Source organism: Antrostomus carolinensis, unplaced genomic scaffold, assembly GCF_000700745.2.
Source record: "Antrostomus carolinensis isolate BGI_N321 unplaced genomic scaffold, ASM70074v2 scaffold16848, whole genome shotgun sequence".
Lineage (NCBI taxonomy): Eukaryota > Metazoa > Chordata > Aves > Caprimulgiformes > Caprimulgidae > Antrostomus > Antrostomus carolinensis.
In genome coordinates, this window is record NW_010331083.1 from 24608 (window position 1) to 44900 (window position 20293).

The window sequence follows — 20293 nt, forward strand, 5'->3', positions numbered from 1 at the left end:
CATTCCTGCCTGTTCTGCCTCAAATCAAACCTTTTCCTACCCAGCTGAGAGGTACTCAGCCAGCTCTGGCTGCAAGGCTTTTAGCAGGACTAGGTGTCTGGCATTTGATAACCCAGGCCATCCCCAACCTGGAGAAATGTTTTCTGGCTGCCTAAATTCTCTCAGACATTTCAAAGACAGCACCTTCATGGCTCTTCACTAATTACTGGGCGAAGAGTAGTGGATGACTACAGCAGTGGTTAAGAAGTTGCTGCCTTTCACCCCAGAACTGGCTGTATCATGCATCACAGGTTTTCTGAGTCCTGCCAGATGGAACAGCAGCAACAAATGAACCTTCAACCCCTCCAGGTTTTGGTGAATAAATGTTAGAAACTAGTCCTCAGCATCTGCACAGGTGCTGTTCAGAAGCAAGAGGAGAGTGTCCATATGTAAAAGGAAAGCCTGATGCCAGAGGATAGGCAAGCTGCATGGGTCTGTATCATTTATGCCGTCATTATAACCTCTATCTAAATCAAGCCTTTAAAAAATACTTTTGACAAATGAGGACTGAGCATTTTGGAGAAATAGTTGCAGTCGTGTTTTTGTTCAATGAGATTTATTCTCAAAGCTCCAGAATGGACATGCTGAAGGAATCTTAAATATAGGGCACAAACGCAAATCTGATTATCACCTTTAGAGAGGGAAGATATTATGCTAGTTAAGCCACAGCTGCAGGAAGGAATCCAACCTCTGAACAAAGCTCTGTAGCCTTTCCTAAAACCAGGCAGCACATCCAGGCATCTCTGGATTACCCAGTAAACCCACCAGTGAGACATCAATCATCCCTTTTTCATGTGTCAGGAGTAACACCGAGCTGCCCAGGGTCTGAAACTGTTGCAAGTGCAGTTGACAAAACCATTGTGAAATCATGTTCAGAATTACTCCCCCTTGTCCTCTCATTTTCTCTCTCTGGAGGTTGTATCAGAATAAGAGGCCGAGCATAAGGGGTGGGGGTTTTTGCATTTGCTACCAATCAGATGGAAAACATATTGTGGCAAGTGTGGTATTTTGACACGATCACAGGATTTGCAAAATAGACTGTGCTGAAAGCATTTTATGAGACCTTAAGTAGCAGTCTGAAGTGAATTTTATTTTGGCTTTTTTTTTTTAAGATCTGTCAGTGCGCTCTAATACTCTCCAGATTTCATGTTTTCTTGCTGCTTCATTTTCAGTCACTGTTGTTTTTGTTTTCCCTTTTTGTGCTTGATCTGTTCCCTGGTTTGGAGAGTTCTCACAGCCCCCTGCCTGCTGGGTTCTGCAAGGTGCTGCTGGGTCCCATGGAGGAGAGGGTCCTATGCAGAGGGTCCCATGTCCTCTCAGGGAGCCTGGCCTCATGCTGCTGATGTGACCGGCAGGAGACCTGAGGGCACAGAGCCTGTCAGGAGACCAGTGGGTTGAAGGGAGCACTGGGTCCTACACCCCAGGTTCCTAGCCACTCTGCTTGGTGGGGATTAGGATCAAGACCCCTGTGCCATGCTTTTCACAAGCTGAGCTCACAGGTGCCAGACATGGTCCATCCAGACCACGCGAAGGAGAGCTCCTGGACTGCTGCCAGCTGCACCAAGAGCCTCCAAGGGAGCCCCCAGCTCTCCCTCAGAGACATTTTTGGGGAGAGCTGGCAGGTTTCCAACACAGCTGAGATTGAGGTGCAGGCTGCAGGGCTCAGCCATCAGCATGGAAGAGCTTGCCAAGCTGGGCCCAAAGAAAGACATCAAACATCCTGGACAGCAAAACCCAAGCAGCAGCACTGCTGGATTCACCAGTGTCCACACCAACACAGGCCCTCCCTGGAGCTTCTCCTGCATGTCAGCAGCAGCTCTCGCACTGTGGCATTGCTCTTGGGGAAGGGCCAGCAGAGCTGTCCCCTCTGTGCAGCCCCATCCTCTCCCAAGGCTGCTGGAGACTGAGCATTTCTGACACCTCTGCTCCTCCCTGGGATGTAGGCTTGGCCAGATGGGTTTCACTGCTGGAGGGTCACGGGCGTGTGTGAAACTGCATGAGCACACCACACACATTCTCACACAGAGAAAATTTGGCTAAAAATACCCTGCAGCTGACTTTCCACCTCAAAAGGAAATTATTATCTGTCTGGATATCCTCAACCTGGTTTAATTCACCTCCTGCACCCCAAAGAAATGCTGACTTTGATGAAAAACTTGCAGATGGATCAAATGCAATTTTGCTGTGTTCAATACAACGGCTTTGCTGAGGAGATCATTTTTTTCCAGGCTCTGTGAGCCAGTCCAAACAGAGATTAATACCCCATTGAAAAGAAGTTGGTCCTTCCTAGTATTTTATTTTAATGGCAAAGAAACATAAAGTGCCCTTGTTTTGCAGGTCATTTTCTAAAATGATTGCTGCTTGTTTTCCCAGGCACATCAGAGAGGTCAAACCTGGAGCTAATAACCCTGACCTGTACCTGCGTGGCTGCAACACTCTTTTGGCTCCTGTTGACCCTCTTCATTCGCAAGCTGAAGAGGGTAAGAACGGATGGGGAGCTCCCAAAGGCATCTGCCTCTCCTTAACAGTCCTTTGCTAGTGTTTAGAAAATCCCTCCCAAGCCACTGGTAGATTACTGAGTGTACCAAAAAAAAAAAAGACCTGATTAATTTACTGCTCACCTTTCTTCCCTGTGCAATCACCAGACTGCTGATGGGTGCCCAGGGAACCGTGACTCGGAAGGCTGAGTATGAGTAAGCCCAGAAGTAAAGCCTGGGTGGGGGTAAAGCTCTGAGTCTCACAAGTATTTGTGTGCCTGACTCCCACCAGAGGCATCCCCATTCACTTAAAAGCTGTGGGAGTTTATCATCTTAATGTCTTTGAAGATCTGAGTGAGTGGGAATGACAGATCTTCACAGAGTGCACTGGGGCCTGGTTTGCACACGGTGTCTTGTATAATTATATCACTTGTGAAGTGATATTTTACTGAAGCAGTCCTGGTGGTGCAGCCTCTAGAGCAAGTGATCCTGTATCAGCATGATAACATTAACTGCCCCTGCAGCTGACCCTTCTTGTTCATGGCTGATCGTGACGCTTTAAAGCCCTTTATTGTTGACAGCACCATGTCTGCCTTGCATGGTGTGTGCAGGTTAAACCACAGCAGCTCTCGTAAGCAGAAAATACAGTTCTTTGGTAATGCAGAAAGATCTCAGAGCAACTTGCAGGAGCAGATGGATTTGAGGGAAGGGAGGTATTGGGGCAATGGGGACTGCAGGACACGAGTTGAGGAATGGTTGCGCATCCCCCTCTTCCCCACTGCCACACCACAGTGACGCTGAGCCCCAGCTGCCCTCCTTCTCGCAGCTGGAGAGGTACCACAGCCTGGTGACACAGGAACCTGCTCACAACTGCCACGGCTGAGCATATTACAGCTGGTCGAGATCTGTGATGGTTGCTAAAGGTTCACTGCAGCCCACCAGACCATTTTATCTCAACCTGCATTAAGATCTGCCTGTATTTTAAGTTAAGTTTTACACTGAGAACTTCTATTGACCAATGGAATGCAGGACCAGACCTCCAAACCTAGGCAATATGGTAGCAGTCACTCTACCTGCCCTCCTGCTGCCACAAACTTTCATGAGAAGAAACGCACAGGAGCTTTAGGGAGAGAAAAGTTGAGGTCAGCTGAAGCTGTGGAGAAACTTTGTAGCTAAAAAGAAATTACAAACCAAGTGAGACCAGTTCTCACTGCTCACCAGTAATGATGAAGCAATTCTTAACATGACTGCAAACCCTTGGAAAAATGTAAGTTTTAAAAGCAGCAAAGGGTTGCAGATTGGTTTTTTTGTTGTTGTTGTTATGATACCAAAACTTTACATTCACATATTAGATTATTAAAAGGTAATAAAAAAAATAATTGTTGCTGTGGAACAAGGGACTTTAACTCAATGAAATGTGAAGGCTTCTTTCCAGATAAAGCTTTCCAGCTAGTGTTGGTCTGTGTTCATGGTCTTCTCTGTGTTTCTGCTATAAATCCCTGTTCCCAAGGATTTATATCTGGAATTAGCTCTAAATTAAATTCCATATACAAATTACCTTGCCACAAAATTTTAAAAAATACTTTTGTGCTTTCTGAGTGCATTTTCTTGAAGCCTGTCTGTTAGGTATGCAGGGACAAATGCTATACTTAACAGTTCCTCATAATTCAGAATGTTTCAAATCTCTAATTGTGCCAAAGATGCGGTATTCAGTGTATTTTATTCTGAATAAAGAAATATAGGAAGCTCTCAGGACCTTCCCACTCCCCTACAGCTCTTCCTGGGATGGGTCCACTTAAAAGGTCTTCTAAAGTGGCTGGTAGGAGCAGTCTGGTGCACAAGTCTCTGACAAGAAATGGTCCTTTTGGAGCACCACACATGCTTCTGTTTCTATCCATATCCCACTTATCCATGTCCTGTCCAAGGTCAGTGAATGCTTTGGAGCCAGGCTTTATGCCACCTGACTTTTCCCTAAGCATCATTGTAATCCTCCTTGGGACTAACCTTCTGCATACTTGTGGTGGTGAAATACAACTAAACCAGGAGCTATTAGCTACTGTCATGCTAGTGTAGTTAATGTTTGTAACCAAAGCATGCACAGCTAGTAACATCCTTCTCAAACAAATGCCTGGAAATGCATGTATTAGGGACGTATTTCCAAGCTTTAGAGGACAAAAGTTGAAAGTCACAGGGGGCAGTTAAGGCAACAACAAAAGAAGATGTAGATATATCTGTGTGTTTGTGTATGTGCCTGTGTGCTGTTTTCGTGAGTTCGGGAAAAGCAACATGAAGGGGCTCAGTTCAACAGATTTTCCATAAATTCCAACTAATAGCCAGGAAATCAGAGCAAACAATAGACTTTTTCTATAGTAATATAAGTATTCCTGCGTCAAGAAAAGTCCAGTGGATTAGAGTAGCACGCTAAAGGCTCTTTGAAGGAAAATATTTTTCAAATGGATGGACTGCAGATAACTTTGAGATTAGGTTCATCTTTCCTTATATTTCCCATGTGAAGTGGATAATGCATTTGCTCATTAGAAACTGAACTTCTGGCAAATTCATTTGAAACTATGTGTTTTAATCTAGGTGTTTATGAATTCCTCCAAACACGGATACTTTCAGTAAATTTGTCAGAAATTATACCAAAGAAATAAAAAATTCTGAAAATTTGTAAACAGTTTCTGAAATGTATAATGTCTAGTCTCCTGACGACTAGTCTTGCACAACTTCTAACCACATATGACCTATCTTTGCTGGGTGTATGGAAAAAATAAACACTAGCAGTTGAAACCCATCTGTTGCATATGACCACTTCTTGCTTTGCACAATCATGAAGGAAAGTTATTTTTATCAGCAATGTTTAGTCATTTGTTGAAAATATTTCTCTTTACTGTGCAGAGGGCCTGTATCATAACACCATATGTTAATACAGATCCACATGGATTTCATTGAAGAAACTGGTATGTCACATACAAGGAAAGCTAGAGGACAGAGTTTCTTTTACATAAGAAGTCTCACAAAGCCAAAGGGAGCGTGACCAAACCATCTATTAGACTGTGAAACATGCAGCCCCATGGACAAAATTTACTTGAAAACCTTGATCCAAAGGGCAAAATGATGACAAATACCCTTATCCTCTTTTAAATTTTGCCATATTCTTTGTTTTCTAGCCTTATTCCTCTGAAATGAAGACCAACCATTACCTGTCAATCATAATGGATCCTGATGAAGTCCCCTTAGATGAGCAATGTGAACGTCTGCCTTATGATGCCAGCAAGTGGGAGATTGCAAGAGAAAGGCTTAAACTAGGTAATATTGGCATACTTGGGTTTGCAGTGATTGAATGAGATGTACTTGCACAGGTAAAGGGGAGCTGGGTGTGTTTTAGACATGCAGCACAACGTACTGCCAGGTTCAAAGTGAGCTATTCCATACTAAGTGCCCTGGTCTATGACTGACTTACAGCATTTAGGACTGCCCAACTGTGTCTACCTGACTTTCCATATGTATATTTTGACTCCAGGTAGGAAAACTAAAATACAGACAATAATGCTGCACTCTATTTTTTGCAGACTGATTTACTTAAAACATGACATAAAAACAGGGCACCCCTGTACCCCTCTCTGTTTCTCCCTTTCCTCTTCTCTCCAGCATACTCTCCCTATTTTCCTTATGTGCTGCACATTTATGAACATTCTTGTCAGTGCCCCATAAAGTACAAGAATGTGGCACGTGAGTCCACACATAAATAAATAAATATCTACGGAAACTTTGAACTCCCATCTAGCTTGCCCACAGATGCTACAGTGAAAGCCATGGGTTTGGGAGCATTCCTTACTTGCTTAGCCTAGAGTGGGGCTGATGAGGAGGGCAGGAGGGTAGGGATCAGATTTCGAAGTTGAGGAATCCCTCCAGAAACCACACAGATTTTAGCAAGAGGGTCAACATTAAAATATCAGTGATAAGCTCAGCCTGTTGCTATAGTGCTGTTTGTTCTTTCAGCCATGCATTAGATTTGTCCTACAGCAAGGGCTAGAAAATCTCTGCATTTTAGCTAGGAGCTGTAACAGATTCCTTCTGTCTTCCAGGGATCAGAGAGTGATTAAAACATGCATACAATTAGGTTCACACTTAATTCGCCTGCTAGAAGTCATAAGGCAATCAGATGTGGATAAGCACAGCTTAAATATATTGCTAGAGATTTATATTGTCATACACAATTCTGGGAATGCTGAAACACAACCTAGTGCTGGAGCATCTTCAGTCTTCAAATAGTTTTCTTACAATGATTGACCAAGAGCTTGATGTGTAGACAATGTGTTTGCTGGTTTATGTGATGCTTTATTTGTGTGTAAATCCCATGGAAAGAATCAAGCAGAAATGGAATGTAAACACCAAGGAAAAGCCCACGTCTCGCAGCGTTGGTGTTTGGAGTCTGAAGGTGAGGAATGATGACCAGAGAATGAGTTAAAAGTGGAAGAGCTGGTGTAAACAAATAAAGAACGCTGACAATGAATGAGAACCAGATTCAGAGAAGTTGGGTATGTGCAGTATGCTAGATTAGCTCAGTGCAAGTCCTGCTTACATGGCAGTTGTCTCAGTCTTTGAGTAACCTTGGCAGTCTCTGAGGATTAGTGTCTCACAAACACAAAATGTGCTTCTATGGTTTTGAAAAATATTTTTACTTAGAAATGCAACCCCTTCCAGCATCAGATATGTCTGTTTGTCTCTTTCCACCTACTTATCCTCCAGGATCCATATTTATTGTAACTTTTGCAAATAAGTCACTCCTTTCAGCCCACATCTCCTTTGCTATGTGTTTCTCCAACACGCGTACATACAGCCCACAGCTGCGATGCAGTGCTTATATAACAGCAAAGGACTCCCCCTTCCTCTGAGAGAGCTACAGACGTTACAGGAAACTTCACACAGGCACCACCAAAGTCAAGATAATTAACATTCAGTATAGATGAGTCCGACTGAGAGCAAAATGTCATCTTTTCATTAGGCAGGAAAATGCTGGTGCTATAAATCACTGTCAGTGTGGTCGGTGATAACGTTGCTGTCCAGCGTAAGTGTTGAGCTATCATGCATTTCTCACCTTACTCTTGGGCTTGACCTTCCTAATCTACAAGAGGTCACACACTGCTGACGCTGTGGTGCAGGACCCCAAAGGAGTGTTGCCACATGGTTACAGTGCTATGTCAAACATGCTGGTGGTAGATGGCTTCCTGAGCCCTGCTCCCTCCTGTGCATGGCAAGCCCACCACGCTGGCACTGAACACAGCCCTTTCTGTTCTCCTTCACATGCAGAGCTGTCATACATAACATAATGGAAAATATGAAGCTGCATGTGAGGAAAACCCAGGTGATTCAAACTGTGGCAAAGGACCTGAGAAACAATCACACCTTTGAGCTTCTGCCTTCCCACAGATGTTCAGAGCAGTGTCTAGCAAATGTTTTTTGCTGATGCCCCAGTTCAGCAACTCACATGGGCGAAGGACCTTGCTAAAATGGGATTGAAATGGAAACCTCCTGACCCCAAACTCCTTGACTGAGGGGTATGATCACTTCAATGGGTTCTGAATTGCCCCAGGAAACCGAAGTCAAGTGCAGGAAGTTTAAGTAAAGAGAGCATTTTGCTTCCTTGGTCTGGGTGTAAATGCTGCAACATTTTATACCTGAGCGTTATACCAGACATGGCCAGTGTAGCTGCTTGAGGGCTACAAGAAGTTGACTGGTCAGAGGGTTGGGCATCTTAATATTCCTCTGTTTAATTGCTCCATTTAATAATTTTGTAATTACTTTGTGTGTCAACGTAAGGGGCTTTTGCAAGAGCAATCTCTTAGACACAATCTACATACTAAACTGTGAAGTTTGATCTATACACAGAAAACAGAGCAGCCCTACTCTGCACTAACATTGAGCATGGTACAAACAATAGCGAAGCAACAAGGACTAATACATCAAGTGTTATTACAGTTTCCCATTAAATCACAATCGTTTAGAGAAGGAAGTGTTGTTTCCAGTGCTCATTCTCCTTTATGAAAGGTTAGCAGCTTTGTGTAGCTCTGTGAGCTAACCGGTATGTTTTCCAAGTGGTGACTAAGTAGGTTATCTCAATATGGGAAGTGAGTTAACAGTGATGGAAGCAGATTAAAGCTATGGATTAAACAAAGGTGCAATGGGTTTTATAGGACCTCAGACTGCAACTTCATCTTGTGGAAACCATGAACAGTCCATTAAGGACTAAGAATATCAACTCACCAAGAAAACTGAGACCTTAGTCTTAATGTTCCTTCCCTGCTATATGCAGTAACTGAAAAAGGTGACTGTAGATTTTCAAAGATACACACTGATTCACCTATATTTGTGTGTCAAACTCCAAGTCCTTCACTTACCAAGACTTGATGCTTTTCAGCCATATAGATTAAGTTCCTAATGGTTTTTATTGCTAAAAAAAATGCAACACTTATGCACATCGAGGGGGAAAATAAATTTCTGGGGTTTTTTTTTAGCTTAGCATATTCCACTTCAAGTTTCCATTGCTTTCATAACATATACTATTTGCTTCTACTGACAGACATACTGAGAATTAACAGTTTAGAAATGTGATACACATATAAAAGCTAGCATCTAATTTAGAACTGACAGCAGCTCTTTTTCTCTGGTTGCAAGTGTCTGGGTGGGATTCACCTCTCACTTAGACATCAACAAGGCAGATGTTCAAGTGAGAGCTAGTCAAACAAATGTCCACCGTAGGAAATTGAAATTGTCCTACGGATATGGCTATGTCACATGTGTGCATATCTGAGAAATAAATATGTGGCATGTTATCGTTTGCTTTTATACAAAAAGCTGGCCTTTATTTTCTGCTCTTTGCCTCTAAACCACAAAGCCTACTGCTATACTCTTGCTAACCACTTAGGTGCCTGAGTTGTGCTGAAGGTGAAGCACAAATACAATCTGAAAAGAGTTACTTGGAAATAAAATTTGTTGCTAGTTGATACGCTGATAAGATCTCTCTGATGAAAACTCCACCAGCCACTTGAGAAGGTCAGAGGCAGCCAGGCCTGTCCATGTGAGCACAGTGTCGAAGAGATAGTCAGCACTCCCTGCTTCACACACTAATAATAAATCATTAAAAAGGTTGTGAAGATCATAAGATTGGCATAAAATGTCATGTACTCTAGGCAAGTTACCACAGTAACCTTGGAGTCCTTCCTCGTTCTGAACATGAAGGAAGAGGACACTCAGTTTCTACTACTGGAGAATTTTATTAATGCCCGTTGATTTATCTCAAGGATCTCTGGGTGCTTCTGGGGTCTGCTCAGTAGCAGCATGATTATGATACAGCGCACATGTCTGCCCTTGGGCACCTGGGAGCGTCATACCCACCATGAGCAAACCCATTATTTGTCACTCCAAGTCCCCTCTCGCTGAACCTCCCCAGACCTCCTTTTGCAAATATAAAGGTCTCATGCATTTGCACGGATTTGCAGCTTCTCACCACTCCAGGATCTCAAACTACAAGGGCTTGCTAGGGAAGAGCATCAGGGGGTTGTGCATGTACTTCATGAGTTGCAATGCAAAGTTGCTGCTGCCTCCCTGGAATGAAGATAATTTTAAAGCACCTTGTTTGAGAAAGAAGTATTTAATTTGTAAAAATTAACAAATTCTATGGCAAGTTGCATCTTTTAAGTGTGTATGCAAGTTTAGGCAGAGGCCTGGTTATTGAGGACATAACTAGCAGTGTCACAGCCTGCTGCATGGTGCAGTGCACTCAGGGAAGAGAGAAGCAAACCCTTCTCTGGCAGAGCTAAACTAAAAAAAAATGGGTTAGAAGCCAGTGTACCTCCACTGACTGGTTGCATTCATTTAGCATCATTTTCAATCATGTCACTTATTCCCTTCTATTACACTGTCTTCTGGTTTGTCTGCTTACTCTTAAAAAAACCCAAACAAACAAATAAAAAAACCTAAACCACCTATATGTTGGGAATGTACACATGGGACTCATTGTAAAGAACATATTTGCTGGCAAGATTTATTTTTTAACAGAATGTACCTCCAATTTATTTTCTTTACAGGAAAGTCTCTTGGACATGGAGCTTTTGGAAAAGTGGTGCAAGCATCTGCTTTTGGAATTAAGAAATCGCCAACATGCAGAATAGTTGCTGTGAAAATGCTGAAAGGTATCTTGGTGAAAAGCTGGGCTGGAAAAAAATGTTGCCTTATGTAGTGTCCCACTTTTAATATGATTCTGTTGAAAGCAAGAGGGTGTGATGTCATCCCCACACCAACAACTTTCTGAAGCTTCCAAAGCGTGTACCCCAAGTTTCAGGCCCATCATAAGTGAAATGGCAGAACTATGAAATAAAAATTGTATTGACAGTAAGAAGGGTGATAAATTGTTACATGATATAGGAGAAAGTTTCAGTTGCAGTGAGAATCTGATTGCCTAATTTTTTAAAAAAAATCTGGTTCCACTACTTCAAATGCCAGAAAGAATGCAAGGGTCACTTTTGTAGGATCAGAAGGAGCATTTAGATTTCCTGTGTGCCCTACGTTGTAACATTATGCTAGACTGACCCTGCACTGAACACTGTAAATTAAATTTAGCTGAAGCATGAGGCATCCACCTTGGTATGGAGACACTCAGACGGAAGCTTTTCTATTTTCCTTGGTCGTTGGTTCCAATGGTCACTCAATTGTTAAAAAGCAGATGGCTTACGATTAATCTGCATCTGTCTGACTTTTGCATCTCACTCTAATCTTCTCCATTGGATTATATAACGATTTTTCTTCATGAAGGCCCTTTTACTAAACTAAACAGATTGAGTTGTTTAAATCTTGGAGTTGTTATGCAAGTGGGACGTCTCTGAACCGTTTACAGCCTCCTTCACACAGTGCTTAGGATGCTGACACCCAGGTTGTGTAATGGATTTGCCAGCACTCTTCATACACCAGCACTCTTCCCAAAGTAAAATCATCTCCCAGCTATTCACTGCCACTTTTCTCATTGGAGCAGAAAGGAAAAAGGACCTCATCAGTTTGAAGAAGTTAGCAGGCAGGATGATACTAAGTCATAGCCTGCAGCAGCTGTAACTGAATTCCCTAACCCAAAGTCCTGGTGGCATCCCTTCCTATGTATTTAGCTTTCCCTTGTTTATATATCTAAGGATCATAATAGGCTTTTTTTGCATTGCCCTGGGAGCTTATGATGCATTGTTTATCTGTCTTAATCCCTGAATCCTTTCAGTGTCATTCTCTGCCAGGACATATCCCCTGTTCTGCCAGTAAAGCTTGGATCCCTGATGCTCTCAGTTGGTTCTGTTCAGGCAGAGTTTAAATACAGCCCTCATACCCACTGGCTTCTAGCTTCACAGTTGCTCATTTACCAGTTATGAGATCTGAACATGTTACTTTCAGCCCTTGGAGGGGCATGTGTGATACTCTGACCTACAGTCTGTCCCTGCAGCACTCACCCTGAAATAATTTCTCTTTCTTGCCAGAAGTGACCTGGCAGCTGTACTCTGTGTAGGGTGTGCCCTCTCGGTACTGTCCTCAACAGGCTTGTTCTATAATATCAAGTCAAATGCTTTCACAGGGGGTGGTATGTGCTGCTGCGATACCCAAGATCATCACCAAGGAGAGAATTTGCAGCCAAGAGGGTTGCAAACCTTTCTCCTCTCATTCCAGAAGCACAGAAACACCCTGCTGGTCAATGTCAAATGAACCAGCTACCATGCAGTAAGCCAGTCTGGAAAATGGGAGGAAACTAAAGCTTTGGTTCCTGGCCAGACCTTCTGCAGCAGTGGGACAATAGCCATCTGTGTCAGTGGTTTCAGTGGATGGCCTGTCACCTGGGTCACTACCTGACCCTCATTAACTGAGCTGTTTTGCCAAAATGCAGACATGTGGCAGTGCTGGCAATGTGGTCTGCCAGATTCCACATTTCTTATGTACATCAGCAGGCTTATTGTGCCAACCAGCACCATCAGGGCAGCAGGGGTTGCTCGTGGAATAGATGGGAACAGATGACAGCTACAAGAAGACTTCATGATGGGATTCATGTGTATGTGTGCAGGGTAGATCTTGTACCTGAGTTAGTCACTCAAATTCCCATTATTCTCAGTGGTGAGAAACAACAGTTCATCCCATCCCAACGCAGATCCCTGAACACGGTGAGCTGAGTTGTGGTTTAGCTCTGCTGACTGTGAAGAGAGCCTGTGGTGATTAGATCCTCTGTAGGTATCTTCACTATGGGCAGCTAAAGCTAGGGAAGATCTGTCCCATTCCTTGTGTCCTCAACCAGATTATCCAGGAACTTTGCAGTCATTGATGGGCTTTGTGCTCACAGATTTCCCACGAAGTGGAGGGAAAGTGTCACCATCTAGACAAATGAATAGTGGTCACTGGGTAGATGGCAAGTTTTGTGTGGGCCCAGCAAGAAAACATGTTTCCATTCAGATGCTGAAACCAAGCCCTTTAAGACCTAGATCCAGATTCTTTCTCCTGAACAGTTCTTCCTACTCTTGGTGTCACTAAACTGAAAAAGTCCTTTTGGATCTACACAAAGCAATATGGGGTTTTTTTGCTTTTTTACCAAAATAAAATTCTGCAGAAAAAAAAATACTCAGAGGGAATTAAAAGTTTCACTCAACACTAAACAGAATCTTTTGGGTTTAATTGTGATATTTCTTATATCATCACTATTACTACTATTATTAATATTGATCATAGCTAGTAAGGGTGAGATGCAGTTACCTAACTTTAACCAGTTAAAATTCACTTCCCTGGTCTATCTTAATACTCCAGGCTTCCTAGAATGATGAAATAATGAACAGAACCAGGCAAGCATCACCAAGGAGTGGTTCATTATGGCTAAAGCGGATGGCTGCATTAGCCTCTGGAAATGCTTTGCTCTCGCCACTGACTTCTCGAGATGTTGATTAGTTCAGGCTAGTACATGACCCTTAGGCAGCTGAAGTCAGGTCAGCTGAAACCTACTCTAGATAGAGTTAATAATAGTCTTGAAATCCCTTTTTATTTGTTCTTTCATTTCTTGGCTGAAGCGACAAAACTATTCATGTGAAAAAAATTGCTCTCTGTTCTAAATATATAAGAGTCTTCTGGGAGGAAGCTGAGTGCCTGACACTTGTTATGGGTTTTATTGCGAATAAGAGGATGCTGAGCAGGGAGGAATAGACAAAGATCAACACATGAAGTACATCCAGTAATGGAGGTTATTTCAGTGGAAAATAACGAGAAGCAGTAAAGCTCAGCAAGACCAGTTCTTTGCTATTTCATATTGACTTTATTTTGCATTTACAGAAGGGGCCACAGCAAGCGAGTACAAAGCACTGATGACTGAGCTGAAAATCCTGATCCACATTGGTCATCATCTCAATATTGTGAATTTGCTGGGAGCTTGTACAAAAAATGGAGGTAAAAAAATCCTCACTACACTGAAAATGGGTTTGGATCACCTCCCAATAACAAATAATTGGCCGTGTTCTTTTTCATCCAGAGGTCAAGTTGTTAACTTGAAATATTTGAGCTCATCCTGTGGTTGGTGAAAAACAGAGGATGATAAAAAGAGATTTTTAGTCATTTAATGAAGTGATTAAATATTTTCTCTACTTAAACTCTCTTTTAGTGTTTACGTGAGAAGTGTGAATCTAGGACCATGCCACTTGTTGTCCTTTATCTCACTCACTTGACTGCTCAAGCTCAAATTAAACATGATCTGGAAAGGCTGGGAACAAGGGGTATCAGCTGCTGGCCCTGAGCAACTAATCACAAGGCAACTCTTGTAAAATCCTTCATGATATTCCACTAAGAAAATCAAAGGGCCAGTATGAGTGATCGTTTGTTATGTCACCTATTTTAGTTCAACAAGTGTGTGTGGGCTGCAGGACTCCAGTCTGGACACAGACTGCCCAAAGAGGAAAAGGAGGGTCCCTCAGGACCCAGCTTTCAAAAATTAGGCCCTTCCCTAATTTCCAGAAACAGTATTGTTTTGCTAACATGTTTGGTGTCCTTCAAGCAGCCTTCCACTTCATTAGGACATGTTGTTGGTTATTCTGGACTCAAGTTATATCTATGGGTGTGAAAGACTATTCTTCTCAGAACTGATGCTGCCTTGTATTGCTTTACTCAAAATGCACTTTCCTTTTGCCCAGGGCCTCTGATGGTGATTGTTGAATACTGCAAATATGGGAATTTATCAAACTACCTGAAGAGCAAGAGGAATTTTTTCTGCCCTAACAAGGTGAGGAGGCAGATGCCTCTGGTAGGGTTCATCTTACCTAACCTAAATGTCACTAATGTAGATGTCAGCCTCTGAGCTGTCTTCTACCAAAGGAGAGAAACAGCTTTTGGATGCGGTTCACTTGACCTGTTTTAATATTTGGTGTGGGATGTGTTGTTCCAAGAAAGGACTCATTTCTCTCCCCTGACTATGGAAGGGGAATGCTGTGAGTGATTTGGATAGAGTCATCTACAGCAAGAGGAAGTGAATCCTATCAAACTGTCCCCACACGCTCTCACCCTGCTGCTGATGAACCCATTCAGTCACTTCAGAGACTGGTGTCAGCGAAGCCGAAGGAAGTGGTTTTGCCCACTGATTTCAGTACCACTGGGAACACAACCAAGATAATGCCATTTAAAGCTCATGTTCCAAGACACCCTAATATTCAGAGATTTGCAAGTAATCTTATTACTGTGTGAAGAGAAGGGCTATCAAGAGGAAAAGAGATTAGAGTCTTGTCCTCACATCTCACAGCCCCCTGAATCAAATACACACGTGTTTCTTATCACAAACCTGAACCCAAATGTGCCAACTATATCCCTGCTTGTGCACTTCCAGCAAAATCCCCTAAAGGATTAAGGGCTCTGAAGTGGGATTTAGGAGCCTGGACCCAGAACAACAGTCCTAAAAACCCTTGCTCAGCGGTGCCAAAAGCTCAGCAGCATCTCTGGGGTTTTTTGGGAGGGCTGTGGGGGAGGGTAGATTCAGGAGGACATTCCCCTCCAAAGGGCTTTGGCTGAGTCTTTGTTCCCAAGGCTGTCCATGTTGGACTCTGCATGAGACACAGCAGCTGCCTCCTCCAACATGCAGCTGTTGGCATAGGATGCTTATCAGGGAGCGTGGCCATGTGGGGTCCACCCTGAGGGGAGTCACTGGCATCTCCCCCTCTGTGAGGAGCTTGCCTGGACTCTGTGCTCTGGCACCCTTGGGAAGGGCACCTGGGCAGGAGGGAGGGAGGGAGGGAGGGAGCCCAGCTCTGCAGCAGTGTGTGCAGGGAAGAGAGGAGGCCACAAGACCAGAGGAAAGGGAACAGGGGCCAAGAGCATGGCCAGGCAGTTGCGCTGCTCTCTGGGTAGTAGTCGGAAAGCATTTTCCAAAGTGTAGTGTGTGTCCCATTAAACCATCATTGGCCATAATTCACTTCCAACAGCAGCTGTATTTCAAACACAAAGTGCCCTTGCTCCTTATTGGAAGGGCTTAGAACACCACACCAAGCATTGTGCAGGGACGTAGAGGCAGGTGCCTTAAGCAGCCTGGAACAAAAAGCTGACGCTTTAGGTTGAGAAGGCTGGGATACCACAGAGCAACTGTGGGCACATCCTTCTCAACTCATGCCACCAGGCTCCTTCTCTGGCTACTAGAGAGAAAGAGACCCTTTCAGATGTCTCATTTCAGGCTGAGATGAGCCACAGGCCAGTGGATATGTCCATCCATGGACCCCAAATCCTCACCTCATCAGAGGTAGCCCACCAGCCAGGATACCCCAAAATCGTGTGCTGGTACTCCCAAGCCACCGCATTTCTTTCCTCTGGGGATGGCAACCTTGGTGGAGTGCAGCCCCACCACCGGACCGCGCCTGCCATGGTGGTGCTGGACACCTGCACATGTAGGAGACGTGACCGCATGTGCCATGGACCAGCATTTTCTCCCAGGGGAAGGCGACAGGAGTCTGATTCAGTTCCTCTCCCACCCCCTCTGTTGCTCTGATGTAGCACCTCTTCTCCTCTGTTCGTTTAAAGGACTCCTCTCTGCAAGGAGACCCAATGAATGAGAAAAAGGATATTGAGCCGGTGGAAGGCAAAAAACAAAGACTGGCTAGTGTCACCAGCAGCGAGAGCTTCGCAAGCTCTGGGTTCCAGGAAGATAAAAGTCTGAGTGATGCGGAGGAGGACGAGGAGGGTAGGTATTAATTCCTTCCTGTCCCTACTCGGTCTGTGATATTTTTACAACATACTGTGCATCCCTGAAATTTTTTTCCTCATTTATCACCCTAATAAACATCCGTGGGAGACACTCACAGGGTCATGTCCAGAGGGTAGAAGATTTAAAAAAAGATTATTTCCAGGGTTACTAAATCTGACAGGAAAATGTGTGATTGTTTCTTCTGACTGCTCCTTATCTTTGGGGAAAACACAGCAGTGTCCAAAGCGAGGGGTATAAAGCAAGCACTATTTTTGTTTTCAGTGACAGTAGGTTGACCTTCGAATACTACTCTATGAAGATTGACTTTGTGGGAGTAATAGGGTCAGTAAACAGGGGTCAGAAATAACTGCCTTGTGAGCGGTCTTTGTAACAAACCATGTTTCCGACCTTTGCAGATGCAGGTGAGCTCTACAAGTTGCCCCTCACTATGGAGGACCTGATCTCCTACAGCTTTCAGGTGGCCAGAGGCATGGAGTTCCTCTCCTCCAGAAAGGTGAATTTTGCACTGGGAATTTTTCCCTGCAGAAGGATGGAATCCAGAGGTGAACTCACATCTATGTTTTAGTGACATCTTCCTTGGGAGAGCTCCCAAAGGAAGACACATTTTCCTCTTGGCGATATAAATATAACGGTGTGTTTATCCAAGTCTCCGCAGTCCATAAACACAGGATCATGGCTGAAGGCAGTGGGTCAAGCTCATTCATTCAGGGAAGATATTTTGGGTGTGGTGGGGTTTTTTTCTTCATTTCAACATATATTAGGTAGGGAGCTCCAAATGAATCACTGCTTTCCATGCAAATGTCAAGAGCCTTAAAAATTTAATCACTTTCTGGATTTAGGAAGTTTAGAATTTTTTAAAGTATTGCCACTGTTTACAGTAACTTCATGTAAACTATAGTCAACTTCCCTAAAAAAATACTAAATTGATCTCTCAAATAATAATAATAATTTTAAAAAGGATATGGGAGACAGTCAGGAAATTTGCAGGCAGGATTAAGGAAATGCAGTCTGATTGTGAAACTGTTTTATTATAGTGCATTCATCGTGACCTGGCAGCCAGAAACATCCTTTTATCTGAGAACAATGTCGTGAAGATCTGTGATTTTGGCCTCGCAAGGGATATTTATAAGAATCCTGATTATGTGAGAAAAGGAGATGTAAGTCAAGATGCTGTTTATTGACCCAAATGTTTATAACGTATCATTTCAAACTGTCCACCAAAATGTTCTGTAGACATTCGCATTTCCTAAACTTAAAAAAGCTTGAAAGCTACCGCGGTTTTTATGTGACGATGAGCTCTCCAGATGCATTGTAGATCTGGAAAGCATTTCTACCCTCAGGCATAAGGCTTGAACATGCTAAGGGTTTCACAGCTCTGCCCTGTTAATACTTTAGATATTTTTTAAGACATGGTTTTAGGCTGGCTCACCATAACCCCCTTAGTTAGTAAACTTCCTTCAAGGGAACCAGTCCCTCCAAAACAAGGTGCCTGTCCCCCTGTGCACCCACACCAGAGCCAAGCACCACCCATGATGCCTCAAGCAGTTGAGCTGGACTCGCTGCCTCCAGCACCTACACGAGTGGGGTTTTTTTTTGCTTCTGCTGCAAACAACAGGCAGTAAGCCTCCTGCCAGGGCTGCCGTGAAGGCTGGGTCTGCAAACTGTGCCTGCGCCCACTCATGCCGTGGGAATTTGATGTGGGCATTGGGGTCATGCAGAGAGACTCCTTCTGGATGTCTCACCCACCTGCCAGCTATTCCATCATCCATAAATAGCTTTCAAGACTTGCAGCACTACACATTAGCTGTGAAGTGTTATTTGCCTAACTTGGGTACTGCTCAGGAGGCATCAACAGACTGCAATTAGAGGCTTCAAGGGTTGCTGACGCACTCCTGCAATTCAGGCTCTGAAATTTTCCCTGAGAACATCTCTGACATCATCACAGAATGATTAGCAGTTGGACACCAGGTTTTCTCCCCCGTCTCTAGGATGCTGGCAAGAGACCTCTGTTCTTGCATATCCCCACATCCCCATAAAGAAAAGGCTTGGTCACTCTGGTCACTGATTTCCAGTTTCTGGTGTTTTATGCCACATGTATTTTAAAAACAGTTTTTTACTCTGACAATTTGTTAAGAAAGTATCTGAATGAGTGTGGGTTTATCTTGACTGCCTGTAAGGAAATCCCACAGGTTCCTGTTTGAATGGTAATTATTTACATAACAATATATAGTTGATTCACCTACGATTAAATTCTTTTAGGCTTTGAAAATAATAGTCAGGTTTGTCGCTTTTACTCCAGGCCCGACTTCCTCTCAAGTGGATGGCTCCAGAATCCATATTTGATAAAATCTACAATACAAAGAGCGACGTGTGGTCCTACGGGGTCTTGCTGTGGGAGATATTTTCCTTGGGTACGTTAACTCTGCACCCTGGGAGCTGGACTCAGTGGCGGGGACATGAGCTTGAGGAAAAACTTCCATTACCTTCAACAAGCTTTTGCCAGGTCTTTAATAAGGAAAGACCTAAATCAGGAAGAGGTGGGGTGTGGGGATAGAGGGGAGAACTGTGTGTATCACACCCTTGTGAACTGGAAATGTTGGTGCTTGTAAGGGCACTGATTGCCAAGCTGAAAGCTTTAATGGATGGCACAGCTAGCTGGGAACTTTACCAGTTATTTCTGCCATGGGCAAAACCTCAGCTTTCCTCTTTTCCCTGTAGAAACCCTCAGTAGAGATGCAGGGCAGCACAGCCAGAACAGCCACAGTGCTTTGTCTGACTGATGGCACAAACCAGGAAAATTGGGCACATTTTTAAGTGTTTTTATTGAGTGTGCAACCCTGTGGGATAACATGGAGCTGTGGGCCTGGGTCGCCAGCTGCCAGGGAGCGAGGCATCACTCCTGCGCCACAGAGAGCATTCAACACACTGAGTGCTATGGACTGGGTGCTCCCTCAAAAGCTTCTTCTTTCTCTTGTGGGAGCAAGGGAGCTGAACAAACACAGAGGTCTTTGCAGTGTTCTGCATCCTCTCAGACAGTGTCACCCCATTTCCAGGGGTGAGACAACAGGCGGTCCCCCCAGCCCAGGAGGGACCCAGCACCCCCCTCACCCCGGGCCGCCGGACGCAGCAGGCAAACAAGCATCTGCACAGATGCCACAGGATGAAGTAGAGCATGCAATCCGAAATTAAAACCCAGTGAAGCTTTTTTTTCCCCCTCTTTCTTTCACGTGGAAAAGGCAGAATACAAGATGTACACAGAGTGGGAACAACAATGACTGTCAGAATAGAAGAATCTTAATTGGGTTCAACATAGAGGCTGACAAAAGAGACGAACAGCAGAGGAAACAATACTATACAATTCTCAGGACAATCAATCATTTATTAGTTTAAATATGTGTTGTTGGTCAGCCTGCCAACTCTTGTGATTTTATGGTCAGCCTCATAATACCTGCTTTTTTTTTCTTAAAGCCCCAGCTCCTTGAAACTGGTGACTGTCTGACTCTCTGAAAGGTCTTTTTTTAATTATTATTATTTATTA

General features: G+C 43.8%; 1 protein-coding gene across 1 annotated transcript in view; it reads left to right on the top strand.

Moving 5' to 3' along the window:
• Positions 1-19166, top strand: part of LOC104528956 (vascular endothelial growth factor receptor 1) — a gene marked incomplete at both ends in the record, with an annotated part of 37520 nt that extends 18354 nt beyond the window's left edge. Inside the window, 9 exons of the mRNA XM_010173117.1 lie at positions 2413-2519; positions 5687-5825; positions 10607-10711; positions 13854-13967; positions 14705-14793; positions 16572-16731; positions 17151-17248; positions 17790-17912; positions 19055-19166. Coding sequence (XP_010171419.1) covers positions 2413-2519; positions 5687-5825; positions 10607-10711; positions 13854-13967; positions 14705-14793; positions 16572-16731; positions 17151-17248; positions 17790-17912; positions 19055-19166 — 1047 coding nt within the window. The remainder of the gene's footprint in view (positions 1-2412; positions 2520-5686; positions 5826-10606; positions 10712-13853; positions 13968-14704; positions 14794-16571; positions 16732-17150; positions 17249-17789; positions 17913-19054) is intronic.
• Between the last annotated feature and the right edge of the window lie 1127 nt (positions 19167-20293).